General features: G+C 39.7%; 2 protein-coding genes across 3 annotated transcripts; both read right to left on the reverse strand.

Annotated features, from left to right (window-relative positions):
* Window positions 1-1,645: 1,645 nt before the first annotated feature.
* LOC137261374 (zinc finger protein 26-like) lies at window positions 1,646-5,029 on the reverse strand. Its single transcript, XM_067799114.1, has one exon. The coding sequence runs from the start codon at window positions 5,000-5,002 to the stop codon at window positions 3,476-3,478; it is 1,527 nt and encodes a 508-aa protein (XP_067655215.1). The 5' UTR covers window positions 5,003-5,029; the 3' UTR covers window positions 1,646-3,475.
* An 8,643-nt stretch (window positions 5,030-13,672) lies between these two features.
* LOC137261376 (apoptosis regulator BAX-like) lies at window positions 13,673-26,380 on the reverse strand. Of its 2 annotated transcripts, none has more exons than XM_067799116.1 (6): window positions 23,772-23,815; window positions 21,551-21,700; window positions 21,275-21,353; window positions 20,757-20,892; window positions 14,926-15,063; window positions 13,673-14,022 (listed from the first exon to the last, which is right to left on the reverse strand). In XM_067799116.1, exons 2-6 carry the CDS (start codon window positions 21,684-21,686, stop codon window positions 13,912-13,914), a joined length of 600 nt encoding a protein of 199 aa, XP_067655217.1. In that variant the 5' UTR covers window positions 21,687-21,700; window positions 23,772-23,815; the 3' UTR covers window positions 13,673-13,911. The 2 variants fall into 2 exon arrangements, with proteins under 2 accessions (XP_067655217.1, XP_067655218.1); XM_067799117.1 differs by lacking the exon at window positions 23,772-23,815 and adding an exon at window positions 26,375-26,380 and having other exon boundaries at window positions 13,676-14,022.
* Between the last annotated feature and the right edge of the window lie 139 nt (window positions 26,381-26,519).

Consider the following 26,519-nt stretch of genomic DNA (forward strand, 5'->3'; position numbering starts at 1 on the left):
ACAGTGAAATGCTGGGTGATAGATAACCATGCCCCATGTGCCCACAACGCTCTTATGCATCTCAAGTGCTTTATCATTTTATAATCTTTGTAATATGGTCAAGAACCAAGTGTTGTAATTGCTTGCATCTAGCGCTGACTAATATGATCCATAATCGGAAATATAGTCAATATGAAAGACTTTAAATCATTATCGATATAAAAATTGGGTTATTGATACTATTGTACATGAACCTTTGTGAAAGAATTTTTAAAAATGTACTCCCTCAATATATAAAGACAGGTCTTTATTCATGGGCTGTTTGAATGTTTATGTTCAGGGCCCTGTTGTGTTAGTAGTCCATGCATAAATATATCTCCACTCACCAGTGATGTGAAATGTAGTCATTTTTTTCAGGCATCTTTGCTCTGATAATTTATCGATAATCGATTGATTATTCAACTCTACAGCATCTGTACCAAAACGTCGCTTTGAAAGACATGAAATGTTGAAATCTACCCTGTTATAATAACTGATGTCATGTACAGGAACTTATTTAGGTGCTGATAATGTCATATATACATGGTTTTGTGTGATGCAGAAATTGATTTCCATCACACACAGATGTCACATTTTCACCAAAATGCTTGACAAGAAATATTTTGGTCACATAAAAAATGATCCAATCTTACAGTTAAACACACAATACCATCTGATAACTCAAGGACCTTTCTATTTCCTGGATCAATTCTTAATATACTGACCTGATGTCCTTGACCTCCATATTGATGGTCAAGGTCACATCATGTCAATCTGATGCATGATTCAAAACAAAAATAAGGCAACATTTTGGTACTTGGTGATAAATACTAATCAAGGCAGAGAAAAATGGCCAGCACCGAGATCACAGCTTGAGAAGGATTCCCTTTAGAATCAAGGCCACACTCTGGTGTAGATGACAGGACATACAATTAGTGAGGGGGTTGGCCATAAGCTGTAGCAACACTTTTTCAATTCTATTGACATGTGTCGGTTTTTCAGATTTGTTGCTGACAAACTTAGAACCAAGAACCATCACATTCAGGCAAGCCTAAAATAAGTAAGCCTGACAGGCATATTGACTGGTAATAGCAAGGTTGTATGGTCCCCAGGGAGTTGAAAAAGTATGGGAAAGTACAACAGTGTCGCACGACCAAGGATAGTTATGTACGTAGTGCCATGGGCAGGCCATGTTCCAGAATATCGGCGCCATATAAGGAGACTATTATTGTTCTCATTATTACAATTGCGTGTTCAATTCGTCAATGGATTAAAGCTTCATTGAAAGAAGAAAATCAACAGTTGTTAACGCAATAATGAAAACTAATGTATCTTACGACCCAGTTTAACATAACTTTGAAAAGTATTTCAGTCAATGGTTTGTCAGTTAAATGAGAGAGTAATTCTCTAAGCGGCGAGACTTTCATGAAACAAGTGTGGCACACAAACGTAGAAACCTTATCACTGTATATCGGGTGAGGGTTTAATCAATATCCGTGATGAAACACATACAGCAATAGGTTCCAGGCAGATGTAAGGGACACAACTCTTCACAGTTTACTCCCACCTCTTCATTGCTTTCATATCTGGTGTATTTTAACATTTAATTGGGCCAGACCAATTTTATTTCTTCTTGTACGGATCTGCCAGTGTTTCCTTTTCAAGAATAAGAAAAAAAATATATAAATTTTCCCCACTCGAAAAATAAAATCCTAATGTTAAGATATACAGGAGTAAGTCTTCGAGTATGCAAGGCAGTTTGTTGGAAATAAAAACACTGGATTCTAGTTTCTATTTTTATATATTTGTATCAAAAATCATCATCATCATTAATGTTCCAGTGTATCATATCTGTATTCACATACAAGGGTAACTAACAATTATGTATTCGCCATTAAAACTTTGTATTGGAAGTAATACTGGTATGTCAATCTCTCCTATCAATTTGGGCGAGGGTAATCAAGTGGATAAAGTGTTCACCACATGGGTAAAACGCATAAAAATCTGTTTCTGATACTCCACCACAAGATATTGCTGGAATATAGCTATAATTTTTACTAGACCATACCCACTCGATCTCAAACACTAACACCCAATCATAAGTGTTACTTATAGGGCTGCAACACTTCGGTTTGATTCATCGAAAATCAGATCTGACACCTTAGTTTTTGAATGTCAGTGACCATTTTCACTATTTCAATCAGGTATCTGAATACCTCTTTAAACTATTTCATCACAGCCAGAATGTAATTTTTACTCGAACTCCATCAGTTTCACTGAAATATGACAAAATGTGAGTGATTGATTCCAGACTTATTATCCAATGAGGATTGTGGCTAATAGACATTGCCAGACTAATGATTGATTTCATGCTAAAAAAGCTGACTCAGATTTAAAAGAATCTGATTATTTTACTTGCATGAAGAATCAAATCGAATCTAGGTCTGGGTGAACAATAGGAGCCCTATTTACTAGATGAAGCACCTGTTTTCTGCACCATGGTCATTGTGGCTATATTATTATCACAGCTATGTAGTAAAAGTTCTGGGTGTGCCTCATGTAAGTATGGACACCTATTTTACTTGAGAAGCAAGGATGTTTCATCATGGGTCAGTTAAAACGAGCTGTACAAACAACTACTTATGTATAACACGCAAATGTGGTTTTGCCTAAAAAGTCCACTGTTAACATGCTATGAATAACAGGATACATTAGATTGTCATGGAAGAGTTATCTTTCCTTGCCAAAAGTATGCAAGCACAGCAGCTTGACATTTCTTGCAACACTTGTAAATTATTTTAGAACAAAAGCCTGTTGTAAATTAAGGAGAAGTCGGTGGAAGAAAATCAAGATTTATGTAGGTTTGATGATGGATACAAACTGTAATACCTGGAGAAATTTAGATCTTCTCATAGCTGTTACAATACCATGTGCCCTGTAGATCTCACAAACATGAATCTTACACTTTTCACAAAGTCTCAGTCTTTGAAAAATCTTTGTAGAAGGAGCTTCCATCAATATTTGAACTCAATATCATCTTTCACTGAAAAACACTGACCCTTTTTCATAGATAATTAGATTATTGGCACAACACCTAAAACTGGATCAGAATTAGGACAGGAACAAGTTTGCAAGACTCTGTTCCTTGAATTATGAACACAAAGTTTCAGCTGCAAAGGCCACTTTGTTTTAGAGGAGATTATAAAAAAAACCCAAAAACATCATAAACATGGATACATTACATGTAAAATCTGTAGATGGAGCAAAAAACAAAATACGACAAAAATGTCAAACATGCAGAAGTTAATGGTGGACAGACAACAGATGATGAACAAAATGTTGTAATGAAATATGGTTCTTTTTTTTCTGATAAGAATTCTGATTTTGAGAAACAAGTTTTTCATTGGTCTTACGACACTTATCGGAAAGAAAAATACTAGCACACATTTTAAGCAGGTCAGACAGCACCCTCTGGTCTATCAACAGTATTGAAATGTTTGTGTTCCATGTGCTGAGTCAGCGTTTTACAACTAAGAAATGAGCTTCCACACACACCACAGGAATAGGAGAAGTCACTTTTGTGTTTTGATGCATGTCTGGTCAATGACGCCTTGCTGCTACACTTTTTTTCACAGATGTCACACTGAAATAATTTCCCTTTCAGACTTTTACTAACTTGGCTGATCTCATGTATCTTCACCATATGATAGGTAAACGTCTTGTTCGTTTGGAAAGTCCTCTGGCATAGCATACAAGTGAAGGATGAATCCTCAAAATTAAATTTCACTTCTGGATGCAAATTTCTCATATGGAAATTGAGATGGTTGGTGGTTGGAAATCTCTTCTCACACATCTTACACTGGGTGGAATATGCTGAAAGCATTTTTGAATTTCTGATCTTTTTCTCACAGAATGTATTCTTTTTCAAATTACATTTCATGCTTTTTGAAAAATGGAATGTTTTTCTTTCCCTCGGCCACCATGACCGCTCAGTCTGTTTTGATTCAGTTGTCTTTTTAACATGGACTGCTGACATGTGTTTTTTCAAATGTCTCATATGGATAAACCTTTTGCTGCATATTGCACATGAATGAGGCCTTGCTCCAATGTGAGTTTGCATGTGGTGGAACAAATTGCTGGAAAAACGGAATCTTTCTCCACAAACTTTACAAAGATGAGGCCTCCTTCCAGTATGGATTCGCACATGACATATGAAAATTGGCAACTTTCTCATGGTACGTCCACAAACCTTACAAACAAATAACTTTTCCTCCATATGTGTCAGTAAATGTTTCCGATAAGCCGTAGCCCCCTTGAAGCCTTCACTACAAACATGACACTTCTTCAGGCTATTCTCTGTGTGGATTTTCATATGCACTTCCAGCTGCTCGCACTCATTGAATTTCATACCGCAGACTCCACAGATGAACGTCTCCTCAGGTTTAGGGTGTAAAAGATGCTTATGCTTCTTAATGTTTGTCGTGTACTTCCCACAAATGCCACATTTCGGGGGAGGACTGACCATCACAACGGGATGTGACTTCATGTGGGTCAGCAGCTCATCAGCTTTGGTGAAAGTCCTGTTGCAGGCCTTACAAATAAACACACTGGCAGTTCTGTGTACTTCCATGTGAGAATTTAGAATGTGTGGCTGAGTGAAAATGATCCCACACACTGTGCATTTGAAGAATCTGTTCTCCAGCACATGTATACGCTTGTGTGCCTCGAGCTGCTTCAGCAAAGAAAACCCTTTGAAGCATATTGAACACTCAAAGTTCCTGTCACTTATTAGCGAATGTGACTTGGTCTTCAGCTGATTTTCTAGGAAATGTATTCTCTGATGAACTTCAAAGTGTTTGTATTGAGAGAAGGTTTTCTTGCATTCAACACATTGCAGACTGTTAGTTGCTGTGTGTGTTTTCAGATGATGCTTAAATGCTTCAGGTGAGTAAAATGTCTTCTTGCATACTGAACACTTCTCCATATTGCCTCCGGCTTCTGGTGCTGCTACTGATGCAGATCCTGTCTGAAGTCAGCAAACATCAACTGAAAATAAATGAACGTATTTCATATCATATCACAAAGTGACATGCCTGTATTTTTCATCAATCTATGCTTAAGAATAGATGTTTTTATAGAAAACTTACCCAAGCACTAAACTTAAAATTAACCTGCTTAAAAGTCATTTTAAAACCTACTTCATGCCTTCTTGTCAAATCATAATATATACACAGAGAGAGAGACAGAGACAGACAGAGAGAGAGAGAGTCATATTTTGTATAAACATTTCAGCCTACATGCAGTCCTAGCTTTCAGATTTCTAGATTTGTTGTGATTGATCCACTGAAAACATAAACCAAAGTTAGATGTTTATCTTGTTGAGACTCGCTTATGGATACCGAGTTTGGGCCCTGGGATTGTTTTACTTTTTTCAATTGATTGAACTTTGGAACATTGGAGTCGACTGTTCTGTCAACCTGTCTTTTCTGGTAGAAAGTGTACCATGTAGGTGTTGAGGGGGTGCTAACCGTGATATGTATGACACATAATGTGAACAACTTAACAGTACCTTACATTACTCGGAACTGCTGCACAAGTTTCATCTTTAGTTCCAGGGGAAGTAAACCGGAAGTGTTAGTAATTCACAGAGTTATCCGCCCCTCAAATATATACTCAGCAAAATAAGACCCGTTCTGGGAAATTCATGAATAACATTAGCGATGAAAATCTTGAAGCAATGATTATGTAACGAACATGAAATATACATGTGAATTGGGGAAAAAACAAAGCATAGTTCAGTAGAAAAAAATTATGTCCAGGTACATCAAAGTAAAATGTTACTGATTAACCAGGGGTATATGAGTGTCAGTGTTTATATATGTTCTCTAATACAAGTGAATAAATGTTGGTATATTTCCCGAGCGAGAGCGTGCTAGTGATATTCCGATACTTATAGGCACGTGTATGATAGTAGGATATGGTATTATGACATGATAGTGTGATATGGGCATGAATATAATATTATATTTATTACTGAGGTCGTCAAACCCACATTTACCTTCAAGCATAAGTTGACTTCCCTCTGTCGTCGTATGTAGAACGCAACGTCATAGAAGAAACATGACGTCATGGCATTGTTCATGACATCACGTGATATTTTGCCCTAGAGCATCTTATAAACAAATATGAACCCCGATATTTTGCCCTCGTAATTTATTACTCGATCGCCCGTAGAAGATACTACAGTGTTCTATTTTTACGGCAATATTGCACTTGTGTAGTACCGATAGTCGTATGACGTCCTAAAGGTTTACAATTAGGACGTCACAATTGTAATTGTCCTGTTACAATGGTGTTAGACCTTAATTTGCTTAACTCGCAGAAACCTGAGAGACATCACACTGTTTCGCCGCAGTTTCTATCTTTATATTGGAGAGTAATAAACAGAATGCTAAATTCGCTTCCGTGAAATGCCATTTTTATTAAACTCGTGAAAGATTTAATATTAAACTCCCTTTCGCTCTTTTGAAACCGAAACTCGTTTTAATAAAAATGGTATTACACGGAAGGTCGTTTAGCATCCTCTATTTATTACCCACGTGGTCAACATATGGGTGGGTGCATACTAATACGGATGACCTGTGCCGTAACGACTTGACCTGAGATTCTAACGATTTGATTGTATAACCGATGACATCTCAGTTACGTCACGTTGTGACTGAACTACTTTTCCATTCATAACAAACACGTGAATTCATTCATTCTGCAACTTAAATGCATTGTGGGAATGTAAACATTGCGACCGTTGCCGTGTAGCTGTTTAACCCCCTGGGTGCCACAGGGCCATATATGTCCTTCCTCTTCAACCCTCACTTTTAAGTCCATTAAAATTCTAAAATATATTAACCAGGTTATGTCTTAATTTGGACAAACCTTACGTCCATATTCTCATAGTTCCATACTAGACAATACTCTTTGTTCCATACTCTTTGTACATTTCATTGTATATTTATGAAGAGAAATAATTACATAATCATAAAAAGAAAAGTTTATATCCTAAATGAATATTAAGTGAATATTCAGGTGTTGTGAGACTTTCATTTACACTAAGGTGATGCCAGACAGGTGTGCGTGTTGCTTACAATAATATACGTAGTAAAACCGTCTAATTGTTGATATATTCAGGACACTATTTCAATGGTAAAACCATTCATTTTATGTTTTGTCTGAGGAGTGTTGAATTCTGACATAGACGCCGAGACCTTTTACACAGGAAATGAAAATTAGGTGAGATATACACTTATCAGCAAACCGGTGTTGTCTTTTTCTGACGTCACAAAATGCACAAAAAATTTGCGTGACCTCTCTGTCGACGTTTGACGTCATAGAAGAAAATCGATTTTTGACATTTATTGCGGGTCATTTTTGATTTTGTGAGTATGACGTTATGCATTAGCACATTAATCCATTTCACATACAGTTATGTCACTCAGATATCAAGCTGTATTTTCTTCCCTCCCACTTTCCGTAAAGATGACAAATTTAAAAAAATCATAGCAGAGTGATTTTATTAGTGCAGGATGAAAAACGGAGAAATTTACTGTTTTTTAACGCACACAAAAGGTTTGGACAACATTTAGCAGTGTCTGTTTCTCAAACCCCTGAGGTAGTCACAGTTATATTTATACCAACGGACAGGATATTAAATAGTCTACATTTCTGTGTATTTTTTTTGGAACCACGCGAGCGCAATTCTCGCACAACGTTCACTTTTCAAACCTTACGAAAATGTGCGACAGAAAAAAAACACGGCATCAAGGGGGTTAACAAATAAAATGACGTCACATCAAGAATGGCGTCATAGAGGTGACGTCATGTTAGATCATCCTTTCATCATGGCCGGAGAAAAGACGATTGAGGGGAGAGGGAGGAGGAAGGAAATATGTAAATCGCAACGACGGAATGTATTGAAAGTATAAAGAATAGTAACACGAAAAGGAAAACTGAATATGACGTGAAAATTCGGAGCGCCTTTAGAATTCAGCACCACAGTCTCTCGTGAGGACGTTCTCAGCCGTAGGTCACATGTCACTGAGACAGGCTACCAGTTTGTGAGAACCTGTCTAGCGTAAACCTGCGACCTTCGGATTGTTAGCTCGACAGGTAACGGGGCCTACCTTTAGAATACAGCACCACAAACTTTAAATGTCACATGCAAGCAAAAAATCAAACAAAACTAAAACACAATTATCACTTATTCATGACATATAATATACATTGCTGCTTGTAAAAAACAAATAAACAAAATTATAAGCGTACAATCGCGATTCAAAAGTGCAATATTTTGTGCTTGGGCTTACTTCCCTCGAAAGGAAGTCCTCGGGAGACCGAACCCAGTCATAGCGGGTGGGTGTGCACTCAAGTGTAACGACGGCTTCCGATTGGCTGGTTCATTTGCTGATACGCTGAGGGCTGATTGTGTGTACATAAAAATGATCTGTTTGAAGGTCATTTTTGAAATATGGCGAGTCACAAGAAAGTGAAAGTAAAATTCTTTATTGTACTTGGTGCGTCGCGACAGTATGGATTCATATACCGCTGTCAAACAAAATCATATACACTGAAAGTACTTCTTATCCATGAAGAATGTTTTATAGAGATGTTGGGTTTTGTAAATACATGTTCTCTGAATTTGCGTTCGATTCAATCAAAAATAGTCTCAGTAGAGATGGTGAACTAGTGCGTGGCTGGAAATTGTCATTCGTCCAAGTACAAAGCAGGACTTGAAACTGACAAGAGTTTGCACCATTTTCCATCAGATCCAGTCATCCAAAAAAATGGATGTAGTTTGTTTGCAACCCACAGACATAAAAACATGTCATGTGTACAAGTATCACACCTGTCTAATTACATACTGCATGGCTGGAATCTGTCATTCGTCCAAGTACAAAGCAGGACTTGACACTGCACCAAACTTGCAACAGTTTTCATCAGATCCAAAATGGATGTTGTTTGTTTGCAACCCACTGACATAAAACATGTCATGTGTACAAGTATCACACCTGTCTAAATACATAATGTGGCAGAGACAAGACTCGGATGCACGAGTCATAAATCAATTTATTTTGTTTATGGCGTATAACCTGATAGGTGTTAAGTTGAAATTGCATGTGGTCAATGACTGAAACTGTGTACCGCACGTTGTCTTTAGCAGACAGGCAGGCAGCCATATAGGTGTCAATAAACCAGACATTGAGCTTTCTCTGTCACAGAGGCTGCCTACCACAATCGACAAGTTTTTTGTTGTTGTTTTATGTAACGAGTGGATTATTTACTTGTTTGTGTACACAACCAAGATTAGACTATTGCTCACGACCTCATACTCCGGGCATGCATACTGTTTCAAGCTCCGCGAACCTACTCACTGCGCATACGTTATGAGCGCAACACAGCTGTTGAAACCACTTTTTCCCCAGTGCTGGGGGAAATTAAGCGAATCGTTTGAACTCCGATTTCGCGGGCTTTTTTTCATCGCGCGTTTTAACTTTATAGGTTGAAATGATGATTTGATGATTTGTTTCAGTAAGTGCATAAAGAAAGGTATCATAATCTGCAAAGTTGTGTTTTACTTTGCATGTCACCTTTAAAAACACGTCACAGTACTATTTTACGCAACTGCAGGTGATTTTGTTCAAAAGCACGTTCTTGAAACAATGCCCTATGACGCCGGCATAGCAACACGGTCGTCAAGCTCAGCGAGTGCGTATAAGCTCCGCTCACTGATGTTTCATCTCTACCAGCCATGTCATTACAGAAACCCAACGACGTTGCGAGTTTCGAGTAGTAGTTCCCAGCGGATACGCATTTTTTTTCAAGCAACATTTTGAATATTTTTTTTAACGAATATGCTCATATTTCTTTGTATTAAGTGATGCTGAGGTGTTATATTTTGTGTATTTATATATTTTGTATTTTTTAAATTTAGTAAGAATGACTTACATTGGTCACATCTGCCATATTTTACTATCCGCAGTTTTTGTCAATTTAGATAATCTAAATATATTTTATATTTCGGTTTCAAACGTGACTATTTGTAAACAAAAGGGTAAATAATGGGGTTTTACTGTCTGCACTCGTTTACATCGAGTACCAGTACAGAGTGAAGTGTCATCAGCTTGCCATTTGAGTATTTTTCCCAGGCATCATCTCTAGTTGCTCATTTGTGACGCCATTCTAACTTTACGTCATAATATGATTTGAATGACGTCGCCACTGTTGATGACACAACAAAACAATTGTTTGCAATGTTTCTACGTGTCAACGCAGCGAACAGTCTTGCAGTTTCCGGGAATCAAATACTATTTGATCATGCTTGTCAACCAGTCAGATTACAGACCACAGTGACTTTTGGTTTACAATGAATTATAATTAGGCCAATTGTTGGCCAATTTCTGGGTGTTATTGACTTTACGGTCTTGCAGTTTCCTGGAATCTAATACCATTTGATCATGTTTTTCAACCAATCAGATTACAGAACACAGTGACCTTTGGTTTACAATATACCATTTACCATTACAAGGAAATGGAGTTTATTCGTAATTATTTTTCGAGACGGTAAGAATGCGTTACACTGGATACGTCAGTCAGTTTCGTGCCGGTTCGGTCAACGTATTCTGTTTATTAGAATTATTTCAAGGGTTTAGGTTTAGGGTTAGGGTTAGGGTTACGGTTACGGTTACGGTTAGGGTAAGAGATCTAATCCAATATAGTTTTCCTTTTCCATTTTTAATACTTTGTTCACAAAAAACCGGGAGACCGAAAACGTCAAAAGTTAAATAAACGATTAAATGTTTTAATGTAGAAATTTTGGGCTGATGGAAATCGGCCTCTAGCAACTTTCACCTCTAAATCTACATATTTTCAATAATTATTCGAAGTCTAACTCACCTTCGTGCCGTCACCAGACACGCCCATGTCTCACTCATTCATATATATTATTTACCTATATATTATTTGCATCTTTATTGTACACGTATAAATACAGAGTTGTGTAAAAGCATTCGGACACCTGACATCATTCCCATAGATTTACACGTTATTTCAGTGTAGCATAAAACATTTTTCATGAAGTGAGTTTAGGGTGGATCTTCGTCAAATTTGACGGACAAATTTGAAATCATCTCTGTTTAGTGTATGTATTTTATGTTCAATTCTCCAACCACTATTGAAATAACATCACATTTATCAATTTCCGTATGGTTCCACATTGCACATTCCTGTAGGCCATGCACCACGTAAAGGCAGTTCACGACAGGGTACATGTGTTGGTTACATTGCTGCCATTCTATAAAGAAGCAACCGAGTAATAAACTGAAATCATGGGAGTGTGAGTAAGATGATACGAGACTAGGTCTGTGTATTGGCAAATAAATTGTACTGCAATATATTGCGATTCAGGTACCCGTCTTGCGATATATTGAGACCTTCAGTGTTTGACAGTGTGTGACTCAAGTTGTGTATGTCAATCCTATTTTCTACATTATAAGTCCCTAAACATAGATGTTATGGTTCTGATAACAGCAATCTCAAAATCAGACATCGACATATGTCGGGGCGAAGGGTGGTTTAGTGGTTAAAGCGTTCACTCGGCACGCCGTAGGTACGGGTTCGATTCACCAAATGGGTACTCTATCTGAAGTCCACTTATGGTGTCTGCAGTCCTTATATTGCTGGAATATGGCTAAGAGCGGCGTAAAACTAAACTTATAGGACAAATTGTCCTGCTTGAATACGGTACAAGAATCTGTATCGAAACGTCACAATCGCACAATAAAGAAGTTGTTATCCATAACAATTTGTCCTGTTTGAACACCCCAACTTCTAAAATGCCACTGAAACAAGTTGAAACTGAACTTACTAATACCGTAATGAGATATTTAACAGCAGTTCTGCATGTTGTGAATCTGAGCAGATCTGTTTATCCATTTAACACGGCAACGCCGCTGTAACGATTTCCAAACATTTTAGTATTGTAACGAAAACGGTAAAAAGGGTTTACAAAAATTACAAAAATGTTTTCATAAAGCCATTCCTACAGAAGTCTCAAGAAAACGTTGCATAAAAGAACTTTAAAAAAACTCCTAACTTCCGGCAAGGTATTTTCCGACACGCTGAATTATTGTTTCGGGATCAGAACAGCCATTATGTTCGCTGAGCACTCGGCACGAGTCCCAGGTGTTAGTTATTCCGAAATTGTGTCGCACGTAACAAAGGTGGAAAGGACGTCAAATAAATAAAAGCAAAAGGAATATTTTTATGTGGGTGAAGAAAACATACGAGGGGAAGTCAATATGTTCATAGAACTCGATATAAAACAGAACACAATGGTTGTGATATTGGTTTTATTTTTCAATATAGTCTCCCTGAACCTCGATGCATTTTGCCCATTTGTCTATGCCCTTGAAGTAGAAGTCTTCAGATTGGTCCCTCAGCCACGCCTCTGTTGTTGCCTTGAGGTCATCATCATTGGCAAATCTTGTTCCACGCAAGTGAGATTTCAAATTGCGAAACAGATAGTAGTCGCTGGGGGCCAGATCTGGACTGTATGGGGGATGGTTTAGTTGTTCGAAGCCACATTGTTGAAGAGAAGCTTGTGCAACACGGCTCTTGTGGACTGGTGCATTGTCGTGGAGAAGCATGACTCCAGCTGTCAACTTCCCACGCCTCTTCTCTTTGATGGCCGCTCTCAATCTTTTCAACAAGTCAGCATAGTAAGCCCCTGTGATCGTAGTTTTAGGTGGTTTATAGTCTATGAGAATCACACCCTTTGAATCCCAGAAAACGGTTGCCATGATCTTGCCAGCAGAAGGTTGTGTTTTGAACTTCTTGGGTGCAGGAGAATGCTTGTGCTTCCACTGCATGGATTCTTGTTTGGTTTCGGGATCCCAGTGATGAATCTAGGTTTCATCCCCAGTAACCAGACGAGCATGAAAGTTATCAGGATCAGCGTTGTAGATGTCCAACAGCTCACGACTGGATTCAACTCTCTGGTGACGATCATGTGCATTTAGGTTACGAGGGACCCATCTTGCGGATACCTTGGACATGTGCAGGTATTCATGGATCACTGTGCAAACACTTCCATGTGAAATGCCACACTCTGAAGCTATCTCGTCCACCTTTATTCTCCGATCGGACATAATTAAGCGTTGGATCCGGGCAATTGTATCTTCTGTAAAGGCTTCAGAAGGTCTTCCTGACCGTGGGTCATCTTCCAAGGAGCTGCGACCTCGCTTAAACTCAGCTGACCATTTTGCCACAGTGGAATATTGAGGGGCTTCCTCGCCATATACATTGATCATGCGTTTGTGGATTTCGGTTGCATTCACACCTTCTTTAGTGAGAAACTTGATAACTGCACGAAACTCAGTTTTGGAGGTTTCCATGATTTGTGCAGGGTAATCGTCTTTTAAAGGCTCTAACTCTCAAGTAAATGCTCGAGGAAGGTTGGGTATCAGTATACAGAGTCACAGATGAATCAACTCAATAATGACACCAATGACAACATCACCAAGGATATATCAGCACCCACTTCTATGAACTTATTGACTTCCCCTCGTATTTGAGCAATTCACACTTAATTAATAAAAACACGCACCGTTTGGCTTTTTTATGAAAGTAACAATATGCAAAAGGCAATGAGAGGACAAGAAATAACTGAAACAATTAATGCAAGGCAAGACGTTCTCTCACAGTAGGTTATACTTAGAATCGACTCTGAGACAATGAAGGTTTTTAACGAGTGTAACTTTACACTAATGTGGTAATTTGTCACTGGGATAGTAGGGAACGCTTATGGCGTACTTGTGTCTGGATGCATATCGCAATAACGTATTATTCTTGCATTCTGTTCCAGAGATACACGATTCCACACACAACACCACCGGCTCCGAGTACAAACAACATCTGTTTGCTGCACTGCTTCAAGTGATCCTTTACCATTGGCTGAAGTATACGAAAGCATAAAAACATTATGCATGTATTTGTGCATAATCCATTTATACTGGCTTGCTATTAACTGTCATCTTATTAGTAACTGTTGTATTCAGATTCATATGCATAAAAATCAGTTAAGCCTTTGTGAGTATAATCATGCCCATCTCCCACATCTCCTGGGTAAGCGTACCGATAATTCTCCGATGAGCCGACGATATTATTACCTCCCCTTGCTTGCTCCGCACTCTCATCAGCTGAGCCGCCGTAGCAACCAAGCTTGCCTGTGTCAACTTAGATAGTGGTCGCAGCTGCGAAGGTTTGTTCGCAGTGCCCCTCAGATCTTGAGGAAATCATACAGACAAATTGATAGATCAGAAACTTAAAAAACGTATATGAAAAAAAACTCCTTCTACCTCTTTTAGAGAATCTTTGCATGGTCTGTGTTGCCAAGTTAAATCGGCTATAAATAATTAAAAAGCGAAAGTGAGTTGTGATTGGTTCGCTCAAGTTCCCAGCGTGGACACCCGAATGGATAAAAAGTCAGCCATTGGGCTGAGCATCCTGGGTACAGCGGAGCATTATCGGAGCGTTTACCCTGGAGATATCGGAGATGATTTATGCGACAAAATCCCAGCAGCACGACGACGGGACACCAAAAATCGGCTTCACACATTTGACCAATGTGATCAACAAAACCTGTTCTTCGGCCAAGAGCTAGAGCGCTTTAACCACTAGTTTACACCAAAGGGCCACTTCAACAAGAAAGGGAACACAATTTTAGTTCCATGGAGACGCCTTCTTGCAGCAATGTCTAATCTCCAAGTTTAACATAGAATTAAGTTTCCAATGAGGTGTCAAGACGTTATGCGTTCATAACTAGGCCTATATACATTTTGAAAATTAGATACGTACATAAAATTGCTTTATAGCGAACATCGCTGCAGATTGATCCCAGCCCCCGTTGTCAATAATCCACTGAGTGACTTCATTTTGCATGGATTCCACCACAGTCTCGATGATCCAACGGGTTTTGACTACGTCATATCGTTCCTGTATGAAAACCAATACAGTTCAGGGGGCGGATAAAGATTTTTGCACAGTGTTGAGAATGAAAATGGTTATTTAACATTTATTCATCGCATACAGGATTGTGTCATGCCCCTTCGCGACCTTTAAGAGAGTCAGCAATCAATTGGACATATTTCCTTTTTATATACATGTAGTGCAGTTTTTAGCGTTACAAGCCCTTGTGGTTTGGTCGGGACGTGATTGTTTACAGGACGCGAGTACATAGCCGAAAGCAGCCTTCGTATAATGAATTTACCGAGGCAGGATACAAAACAAAAAAAATGAAATAATTAAGAAAGTATTATGAATTTATCATCTAAAACAGGGTCTCAAGGTAGATGTCGCATGTGTGAGGTCAAGCGATATGTACATTGTAGATATCGCAACAATGGAGCTGTCATAATGTTGTTACATCATCAGTTAATGACGTCACAATGCTGTGACATTACTGTAACTTTAATCAGCTCGTGATGATATATTTGATATCAGAAGACGGGTAAGATAAACCCAACATGCTGATCAGTAGTATTATGAAGGCAACTGGAAGGACAGTGACGATGCATCGAACTATCGATGGCTTCCAACTGTTCAGGCTCCAAATCAATTAATCGATGGTAGAAACGAAAAACTATCCCTGCATTGATAGTATGGCTGACGAGGATTAGTTTAGTACTTGACTTCCGTTGATACATGCGCAGCTCAAAATACAAGATGTACCAGGTTCGTTCAGATTTGATTTAGAGTTATCCGACCCTGTTAACTGTTGACTGTTTACTTGTTCTGTGTTTCGAGTTTCTTGTCAGTTATTAAAAGAGACTGAAACTACTTCGGGTTGTTTTATGCCACATCAGATAATATATATTTGGGACTTGACTTCAACTGAAACAATTCAAAGAGACAGAGAAAAAAATTAAAGGTCACATGCAAAAAAAAAAAAATCAAAAATAATTAAAACACAATTATCACTTATTCGTGATATATAATATGCATTGCTGCTAGTGAAAAAACAAATAAACGAAATTATAAGCGTACAATCGCGATTCAAAAGTGCAATATATTGGACTTGGGCTCACTTCCTTCGAAACGAAGTCACAGACCCAGTCATAGCGGGTGGGTGTGCACTCAAGTGTAACGACGGCTTCCGAATGGCTGGTTCGCTGAGGGCTCATTCTGTGTAGAGAAAGATTATCTGTTTGAAGGGCATTTTAGAAGTATGGCCAGTCACAAGAAAGTAAATTCTTTATGGATAACAACTTCTTTTATTGTACTTGATGCGTTGATTCCGTATGGATTCATATACCGCTGTCAAGCAAAATCATATACAATAGAAGGGGTTGTTATCCACAAAGAATGTATATAGAGATGTACGTTGGGTTTTGTAAAAACATGTTCTCTGAATTTGCGTTCGATTCAATTAAAAATAGTCTCAATAGAGATGGTGAACGTGGCTGGAATCTGTCATTCGTCCAAGTACAAAGCAGGACTTGAAACTGACAAGAGTTTGCACCATTTTCCGTCAGATCCAGTCATCCGCAAAAATGGATGTAGTTTGTTCGCAACCAACAGACATAAAAACATGTCATGTGTACAAGTATCACATCTCCCTAATTACATAATGTGGCAGAGACAAGACTCGGATGCACGAGTCATAAATCAATTTATTTTGTTTATGGCGTATAACCTGATAGGTGTTAAGTTGAAATTGCATGTGGTCAATGATTGAAACTGTGTACCGCATGTTGTCTTTAGCAGACAGGCAGGCAGACATATATAGTCTGGTTCATAATTATTGAGAATTTTTCTTCTTACTTTGAGCTATCCTAACACCTCAACTGATTCACTGATACTTAAAACTAAGTAATGGTATAAGGAAGGTAACTCATCTTGGCCTACTGGGTATAGTACAATTAGAGTTACCTCCCCTGAATTTGTCGCAGACGTCATTTTCCTCAGCACTGTCAACAATGTCTGCTGAAGATAAAAGAAGGTTGATTTTTGAGTTGTGTAATCAAGGAATTGATGATGTAAATACATTGGCAGAGAGAACAGGAACTCCTCTTTCTACTGTGTATAGGATTAGGAAGAATTTTAAAGAGGGAAAGGATTTGGGGCACCAGAAAGGAGCAGGGAGACCCAGAAAATTGGACTTCCCAGATCGCGTCCGGCTGGGAATTTTAGCGTCTAAAAAGCAAAGGGCAAGCATCTCCAACATCAGGTATGAAATGATAGAAAGGGGATCAACAGTTGTATCAAAATCTACAGTTAGAAGAAATTTGATTGATCTTGGATGGGAGAAAAAGACTGGAATTCCTTCTCCTCTCATGAAACAAGAACATAAAGACAGGCGTGTTGAGTGGTGTTTGGCACATGAAAACTTTGACTGGGAAAATGTGATTTTTACTGATGAAAGCTCAATATGGGTATATCCCAATAATGTGAAAATATGGACAAAGTCTGCGTCAGCACCGTTGTATCGACGACCTAAATACAGCCCAAAGTTTCATGTATGGGGAGGGATATCCTTATTAGGAACGACCCCGCTGTGTGTGTTTGAAGGAAATCTGACAAGTCAACGCTACACTAACATATTAGATAATTTTCTCCTTCCAGGTGCACATGTGTTTTATGGAAATGACTGGATTTTGCAGCAAGATAATGATCCTAAACACACCGCAAAACATGCCAAGCAGTGGTTTCAGGAGAAAAATGTGACTGCATTACCATTTCCTGCATATAGTCCTGACTTAAATCCCATTGAGAACATTTGGGGGATGATGAAGGAATGTGTGAATCAAAAGGGGTTGACAAAAATTGAAGACATGAAGAGAGAAGTGGTCCGATACTGGGACAGCATAACTCACGAGACGCTAACCTCTCTGATAGGAAGTATGCCTACCCGTCTTAGACTGTGCCGTGAAGCTCAAGGAGACTTGATAAAATATTAAATTGTTACCTACACAACATGAAAAGGTCAGTTCACTTTCACAATACATTCAATTTTACCTGATTTGTTCTCGTTTAATAATATGAAATGCTTTAGCTATTCTCAATAATTTTGAACCATACTGTATGTGTCAATAAACCAGACATTGAGCTTTCTCTGTGACAGAGGCTGCTTACCACAATCAACAAGGGTTTTTTTGATGTAACGAGTGGATTATTTACTTGTTTGTGTACACAACCAAGATTAGACTGCTCACGACCTCATACTCCGGGCATGCATACTGTTTCAAGCTCCGCGAACCTACTCACTGCGCATGCGTTATGGGGCGCAGCGCAGCACAACTGTGGTTTCAACTGCGGGAAATTAAGTGAATCGTTTGAACTCCGATTTCGCAGGATTTTTTTCATCGCGTTTTTTTTAACTTTATAGGCTGAATTGGCATTCTTGATGATTTGTTTCGGCAAGTGCATACCGAAAGGTATCGGAATCTGCAAAATTGTGTTTACGTTGCATGTGACCTTTAAAAAGTAGAATTGCAGTAGTTCAGTTGGAAAACCTAGTCTCAATACTCTTCGTTACACTCCACTACTGAGTCTAACAAAACCTAGAAGGAGGAGAGTGCCGGAAAGTACTGAGACTAAGTTTACTTAGACTGGCAATAGTTGGTCGAAAAAGATTGTATCTATCGGATAATATGTTGCGATATACTGTCTCTATTGTAATATCGTTGTTTCCCTCCTCATTAACCCATAGGCCCTCGTGAAATTGCGATATATATATATATATCATAGACAATGTTCTTTGAGAATGAGGCTGCCGCAATTTCTCTACCTTTCCTTGTGTAGGAAATAAGCAACCTTCTCTGTGTAGTACTTGGGGTTTTATCCTGTGGATATAACACTTAAGGGCGCGCACAGGACAAAGTAAGCAGTTCAAATCCTCTTTCTGCAGAGTATTGGAGAGAGAAGGAATTGTAATAGGAGCTAAACACTCATGTGGTCTCTGAGTCTAAGACCTGAACTCTGGCAATTTGTAAGCTTACCAAGTCATCCCAGCAACGTAAACTTGCAACTCACTACGGTGACATGCTGTAGCCCAAGCCGTGAGAAATTAATTCTGCAATCTCCATTGGGTCGAATGGGGCTTTCTTCAAAGCTTCGAGGACTAAGAATACATCCCATTCTAGATTCAACTGTCTCGACACCATGGACGCAAACAGTGACATCATTAGATTTCTCTGCACTAGGTTCCCTGAGAAGTCAGGGCCTCAGCTTTGGCGTATTGTGGTACAGCAGTAAGGCTTAATAGTGCCAGCTTTAAGGTGTGAATTCAGCTGTAGGTGATTCATGAGCTCGGCTAAGTCTTTCGCCATTGGACGTAAGGTATCCACCTGTTGTGACTTCGTCCAAACCACTATCCAAGTGCTTTCAGTGCGGTCACTAGGAGCTCGCAGAACAAGGGAAACCACGGTTGAGCAGGCCATCCCGGAGCTATGAGAGTGAGTTCTGAGCTCTCTTTTCATGCTTTCCATATCACCCGATCGAGTATTGGGGCTGGAGGAAAGGCATAGGCGACCAGACCCGTCCAGTCTAACGTGAGAGCATCGTGTGCCCACGTTAAGGGGTCCGGAATTGGGGACACAAAGTGGGTGAATCTGTGATTAAACCGTGATGCAAACAGATCCACATGGGGAGTCTCCCAAACAGAGAATATCCCTTTCGTCAGCAAATGGTGTGGTGTCCATTCTGTCTGAACCACCCTGCTCCTTCTGTTCGGGGCATCGGCCAGTACATTTAGCGTCCCCTGAATGTGCTGAGCTATCAAGTGACCCTCTAGCTCTCTCATTTTGTTAAGAACTATAAGTGTTCTCTGACAGCGTTCGATCGAGTGTGTCCCAACCTCCTTGTTTATATACGCGACAAGCGTAGTGATGTCAGTACAGAGTACGTTCCCAAAGGATTTGCCATCCGTTTGCACAGGGAGAGGACGGATTCAGCGAAGGGCGAAGGAATAATCCCCCATCCCATCTCCCACCTCCAAAAATGTGGATGGACCCCCTAGGGACAGTCAGGTTAGACCCGGTATGTCCTTCCCGACTGCCCTGGATCTAGGGTGGGACTCACTACAGGATGCGTGAGTCAACAGACGATGACTCATCGGATCCGAATCTACCTCCATGGGGCGATACCCGTTCCCTTGGGAAAAACCTATCGGGACCGTCGTAGCCGCTGTATCTCATCCCATCCCATCCAACATACGACCAGCAAACTTTGCCTCTGGATGGCCTGCGTCCTCTCCGGGACCCGGGACAGCCATACCCTGGTTGGCACCCACAAGGGAGCCGGACGGGGCGAGCCAGAAGGATCATTGTTCCATATGAGCTCATGATATTAGGAGTAGGTATTGTAATGTAAAGGGGGTGTTGTCAAGGCAAGCCCTCTCATTGGTCGACGCTTGCCATCGTCCGCTATTTGTGTTAAGATTGTATAGTTGAGGGTCAAAATCGGCTTTCAACCGACTTGTAGAAATAACAATAAAAAACTAGTAGGTGTCATCAGTGGTGATCGATAGGCCAGTCACCCATGATTATGTTTAGATAAAGTTTGAATCGATTGCATGCGATGGTAGCGTAGCGATTGGCAAAGCAGGTGGGTGGGGTTCTCCGAAGTTGCAATTACACGAAGGCCTGTGCATTAACCACCCCAAGTAATTGGGATGCTGGTGTTCTTACCTTGACTGACATCTTGTAGGCAAAATAAAAGATGGATGCAAGTCTACCCCAGTTGATGACATTGTCCTTCAAGATGCCTTGTATAACTTGGCAAATAGTATCCTCTTCTACGTCATGGGGAATTCTTTCTATGAGCCTGGAAGAAGATGAAGTGCCGATCAACCGAATTCGGGCTTGAAGGAAAGAATTATTTTGTCATCCTGCCTTATGATGAAGGCGCTGGTTGGGCGAAGCACGGACTTTTTCGAACCTTAATGGAAAGAGGGATTTTAACCTAGAAACCTACAGCAAGAGCTCAACACCAATCGCCAAGCAAAGGAAAACATATTTTAACAGAAAACGTGCGCACAATTTTCTTTAAAAAAATGACACTGCAATCCTCCTCCCACCTCCCTCTAAACATCCCAGTGACATCGTATATATTTTATAACGTATCTAATTGTCGTTTTCTATGTATCTTATTTCAGCTACGGTCTGACATAGGTGTATAATTTCTTCGCTAAATGACTAAAACGTACCTGTGAAGCTCTCTGACTTCATCTAGACTACGATGAACCGTTTTAACTACCTCCGTAAACGGATGACTAACGACGTAACCTGGGAAGACAAAGCACATTAATAGAACATTAATATTCTCGTATGGGGTTCGGGATTAGAATAGTTTCCAGGTAAACAACACAGGTGATTAGTGACGACTAAATGGCTCCTATTATCAGTCTCGGTGACGGAGTTAAATTTGAATTTTGAAAAATGAATCTATCAAGTGATAATTTTCATTAATTCAACGTATGTACGTGGGTATTGGGAATCCAGTAATTGGTCCACGCTCGGGGGATTATGAATCCCATCTTCTTCCATACGGCTGTGGATGTACGAGGCCAGTTGGTAGCGAGTCTGTTTGACCACATCCGCTCGATTCAGGTGGAACATTTTAGGCGAGGTATCTGTAAAACATTATTGTTTCATATGTAAAACATGTTATAGCTAATAAAGCTTGGTAACTTGTTATTCTCAGAAAGTTCCATTCGCTCATTCAAACTCAACTCTGTTTACGAATTTATGTTTATTGTGCTTATCAGTTTAAAGGTAATGATGACCCCAAATAGGCTCAGGTGACGACTATCTGTTGTACTGTTGTAACCACGCTGTCAAAATTCAATCAAAAAGGAAATTGTTCATTATCTGTCGCTTTTTATGTGTCATACCTGTGTTGTTTTTATTTCTCTTTTGTTTGTTTTATTTATGTCTCTTTTGTTGTTGTGTGTTTTGCGGGGCGGGGGAGGGTGTGGGCTAGTATTCTTTATAGCTGGTATGGGTTTTTTTATCATTTGATTAGTACTGATTGACTGAGTGTAGTTTCACTTTTAGCAACCTTCCGACAATATCACGGCGGCTGACACCACAAATGGGCTTTACACTGTGCGCGCCCATGTGGGGAATCGAACCCGGGTCTTCGGCGTGACGAGCGTACGCTGATAGGATGTAATGACGCTCATATAGCTGATGATGATATTTCAAGTGACGATCACTACTTTTTTGTTATAGTTGCCAGAAATTGAATAATTACTAGTATTACGTTTCAGAAGTGCATAATTTCCCGAACAAGCAATCCGCGATATTGACTTGTGTCATATGTAACTGGAAAACAATTGGCTTGTTCATAGTACTTCACAAAACACACGATGACGATACGCAAAGTGGTACTCGAACAAGAGATTTGCATATTATATCATTAGTGAAAGAGTATTGTATCGCATTTAGTATTGCATGTCAGTGTATTGTTTTCGTGATTGTAACATCGACACGGAAGAATGATTCACGTTGCCATCAACAACAAGGAAAGGTCCACCTTTCCAACTGTATTATGACACATAACCGCCATATATGGTAGTTTCTATTGTTTGAATATATCAGGCCATCAGTAAACTGTGAACTGTGTCACAACCTTCTTTGTGTTGCGTGATTTAACACTTAACCTCTGGGTATCTTAATTTCTACACTGACGCAGCTATTTTTTTTTTTTTTTTTTTTTTAAAAAAAAAGAATCGATCTGATTCCTGCTAAAACGGCATTGTGTTTGAAAATCATATTAGGCTCTGCTAACCTTTCGGTTCCATGTTGCTTAGTTGTTTGCTTTGTGTTACACAGAACAGGATGAGTAGGCGTTTCCGAACCAAGTCTTCAATGACACTTTGGTTTGCTTTGGTTGTTGGTAAAAACCGCTTTCAGCAATATTCCAGCTCTGTGGCGGCGGTCTGTAAATAATTTGGTTTGGACCAGACAGTCCGGTGATCAACAGCATGAGCATCGATCAATGCAGCTGGGTTACGATGACATGTCAGTCAAGTCAGCAAGCCTGACAATCCAAGCCTAACCAAGAGTGTCCTGCGGTCGCCTAAATATTTTTCTTTATTGAAAAAGAAACTGATAACGTGCATTGCTGTATCCAGGTGTTCACAATAATGCCTACTTGTGAATATCAAGAATACGAAAGTTGTCCATTACACTCCTGATTCCTGTCAAAGGCCTGATTTATTTTTCACGATTGGTTTTGATCAAATTGAATGAGCAAGTGAGTTTAATTTTACGTATGTTTTAGCAATATTCCAGCAATATCACGGCGGCGGACACCAAAAATGGACTTCACACATGGTATCCATTTGGGGAATCGAACCCAGGTTTTCGGCCATCGATTTCTGGATTAGGTCATCCCGCAAATCATGAAGCAATAATGTTGCTGGGAAGCGCCACCAGACTACGTTCTCTGTATGGGGCAACAGATTTGTAAGCTGCATTTAACCAACCTGTCGTCCTGTACATCACTACGACGCCTGTCAGTGTCGGTATGTTGTAGATAATTTCCTATCTTCTGTGTTTCATACTCCATTTGGTCAGACATTGTACATATCACTGAATATCTTTTTCACGCTCTTTTTACCTACTTCGAATGGTCTGTCTTCGGCCAAATAGCACCAGAATATGTTTAGGGCTGGCTAAATCAAGGAGCATACTTACAACGTGTTCTGCATCCAATGCTGATATGTGGTTTGACGTGGAAGTATTATGAGGAAGTATTATGAGGAAGTAACAGAAAGATAACCGTCCCATTCATAATACAGGCTATTGCCGTGTATGTTTGTCGTGCACTGATAAATTCTAAACCTAGGTCATAATACAGGCTATTGCCGTGTATGTTTGTCGTGCACTGATATTCTAAACCTAGGTCTTGTCTTGCCGTCACTGATCAATGATTCATAAGTCGTTCTTGTAACAACGTAAACCCGCGGAGGGAAAACCCCGAGGGCCCAACAAACTCGGGTCGTGTCGGGCAGATATCCCCTATGCAGATTATATCTAAACGGCTGATAACCTGTATCCCTATACACTTCGTTTGATGTTTCGGCCACGTATTTCTGCTACGTGACGAAAGTCTGTAATTAATTCTGGACCAGGCTTAGTGTATTTCCAAATACGTGTCCTGCGTATCTGCAGGTACTGTACATGTCCTGTGTGTCGCATGTACCTGTCCTGCGGATCTGCAGGTACTTGTCCTGTGTGTTTGCGGGTACCTGTCCCGTGTCTGCAGATACCTGTCCTGTGTATCAGCATGTACCTGTCCTATGTATCTGCAGGTACTTGCCTTGTGTGTCTGCAGGTACCTGTCCTGTGTATCAGCAGGAACCTGTCCTGTGTGTCTACAGGTAACTGTCCTGTATGTTGCAGGTACCAGACCTGTGTTTGTGAAACAGTTCTATGCAACATCTTCCCACCTTGTCTGGATACAAACACCACCATCATCCTGATGAGGTTCATGATCTGAGGATCATGTGTGACAGATTACATTAAAACAACAACAAACTCCAGGGCCATCACTGGATAGGATATTTACTTTGAACTCCAAATATCTGACAGTGTTGAAGGACATGACTTATGTACAAGTTTACAAACCCCTTCAAGAAAAGAGGACCACCTGCACGAAGGAAATATACCACTATCATAAGTCCAACACCTCACACTGGCTTACAATAGTGCCAGCAGTTCGCCTTTGTGCACATGGACCCAAACAGTATCAGTCTTGCAAGGTGGGTACTACAGTATGGAGGTTGCAAAAAAAACCATCTCAACATACAGAGAAACAAGTCTGGTTTTCATTTTCTCCAAATTTCCAAAGGCATAGTCAGAAGTGAACCTACGCTGATCAGAATAGGGTGCAACATTCCCTCCTTAAACATTAAATAACAAACACCACTAAATAGGTGTACATGATTATAAACCAAGATTTCTAAGAAATTATGAAGAGTATCCTTTTGTGTGGTGTCCATGAAAACAAGTTTTGGTTTTCTTTGACAATGGCTTTTAAGGATATTTTCTTGTTTTCAAACACATATCTTATAAAATTGTTTTTATTATTTTTCTTTACAAAATGTTTTCTGAATGACTGTAGTGTCAATGACAGTCATGATTTAGCAGTCACATGGCTGAATGTTGAAACCATTTTGACGCTTTGAGGAGATATTTGATATGTTATAAAAAGCTCCATTCCTTGTTTCACTATCTGTTTGCGGAGGAAAATATCCCTTTTCCTTCCTGATCTATCATGTTTTATTTTCATACTGACACAGTGAAAAAGTAAACAAGTTTGTTTTTTTCAATCCTGCTTTGGACGGTATTCCAGTTACATCTTGGAGTGTCATATGGAGTTTCTGAAGGAGCGTCATGTGTTTGTGAAGAAAGACTATCTTGATGCAGGTCTCAGACCTACACTACTTTGGTAAAACCAACCTATGTAACATTCAAAAATCTAGGATCGGCCAAGCTCTGTATTGTATTTACATTCTATCACAGGTTGTCAGATTATTGTGGGAGAAAATCCTGAAGTGATGCGTGGCTTGGATGTTTATAAGTTTGGTGAGGCCAATAAGCATGGGCATGGTGCTGATATCCTTGATATAACTGGGGTGAAATGGGATGTGTATGCACTATCCTGGCATGTCCAAGGGACACAACTCTGCAATGAACTACAACAACCTAAAATGGCTGGGCCTGACCCTCCTGTCCAAATAAAGAACCACAGTCAACGTACACGTGTTACAACTACACATATTGCTGCCAACCAAACTCTTAGGTAATGATACACGAGAAAGTACTGATAATATTCCCTGTACAAATCCAGTGGTACTATTCAATGGCAATACATACTTTGGTTCAGTGCATCATGCTACAAAATAAGTTCTATGTGTTTTTACAGCTCAGAAATATGTCAACAATATGAAGGCAGTCTCCAAATAACAAAATTCACACATTCTGGCGATTGATGTTATGAGCAAAAATCCAAGCTTTCAAGGTATGATGACACATAATAAGTCAAAATACAAAGCCTGGCTACCAAGGCCCATTTTCACAAAGCTCTCATAAGCCTGTAGCTCTCATAACTTTTCTTGTAGCACTTGCACTTCCAATGCTGTAACACTGACTTACAATCATAGTCATACGCTAGAGAGTAGTGTGAAACTGGGCCTTCATCTATAGAGTCAACCAGCTAAGAATGCCTGTGCCAGCCTGGAATGTCTATAGGATTCCAGCTGGAGTAAGAAATGTAATAAAATATAAAATCCAACCTTCACTTCCTGACCCTGCTGCCTTGTTGACTGATGTTCATTCAAGCAATGAGTTCATTATGACATGCTGGGATTTGTGAAAGCTAGTTTTTTCTCAACTGTCTGAAGCATGAATATCTTGTCCACGCATTGTCTGGACCAGTTC

This window comes from Haliotis asinina, chromosome 14 (assembly GCF_037392515.1).
Source record: "Haliotis asinina isolate JCU_RB_2024 chromosome 14, JCU_Hal_asi_v2, whole genome shotgun sequence".
Lineage (NCBI taxonomy): Eukaryota > Metazoa > Mollusca > Gastropoda > Lepetellida > Haliotidae > Haliotis > Haliotis asinina.

Excerpts from the sequence above, each read along its gene's own strand:
- LOC137261376 (XM_067799116.1), bottom strand. The coding sequence starts at position 21,686 with ATGTTCCACCTGAATCGAGCGGATGTGGTCAAACAGACTCGCTACCAA. Across the intron at positions 21,354-21,550 it reads ACTGGATTCCCAATACCCAC|GTTACGTCGTTAGTCATCCG; the intron begins GTACATACGTTG and ends TTGTCTTCCCAG. Across the intron at positions 14,023-14,925 it reads TCGCTATAAAGCAATTTTAT|CCAATGGTAAAGGATCACTT; the intron begins GTACGTATCTAA and ends CGTATACTTCAG.
- LOC137261374 (XM_067799114.1), bottom strand. The coding sequence starts at position 5,002 with ATGGAGAAGTGTTCAGTATGCAAGAAGACATTTTACTCACCTGAAGCA.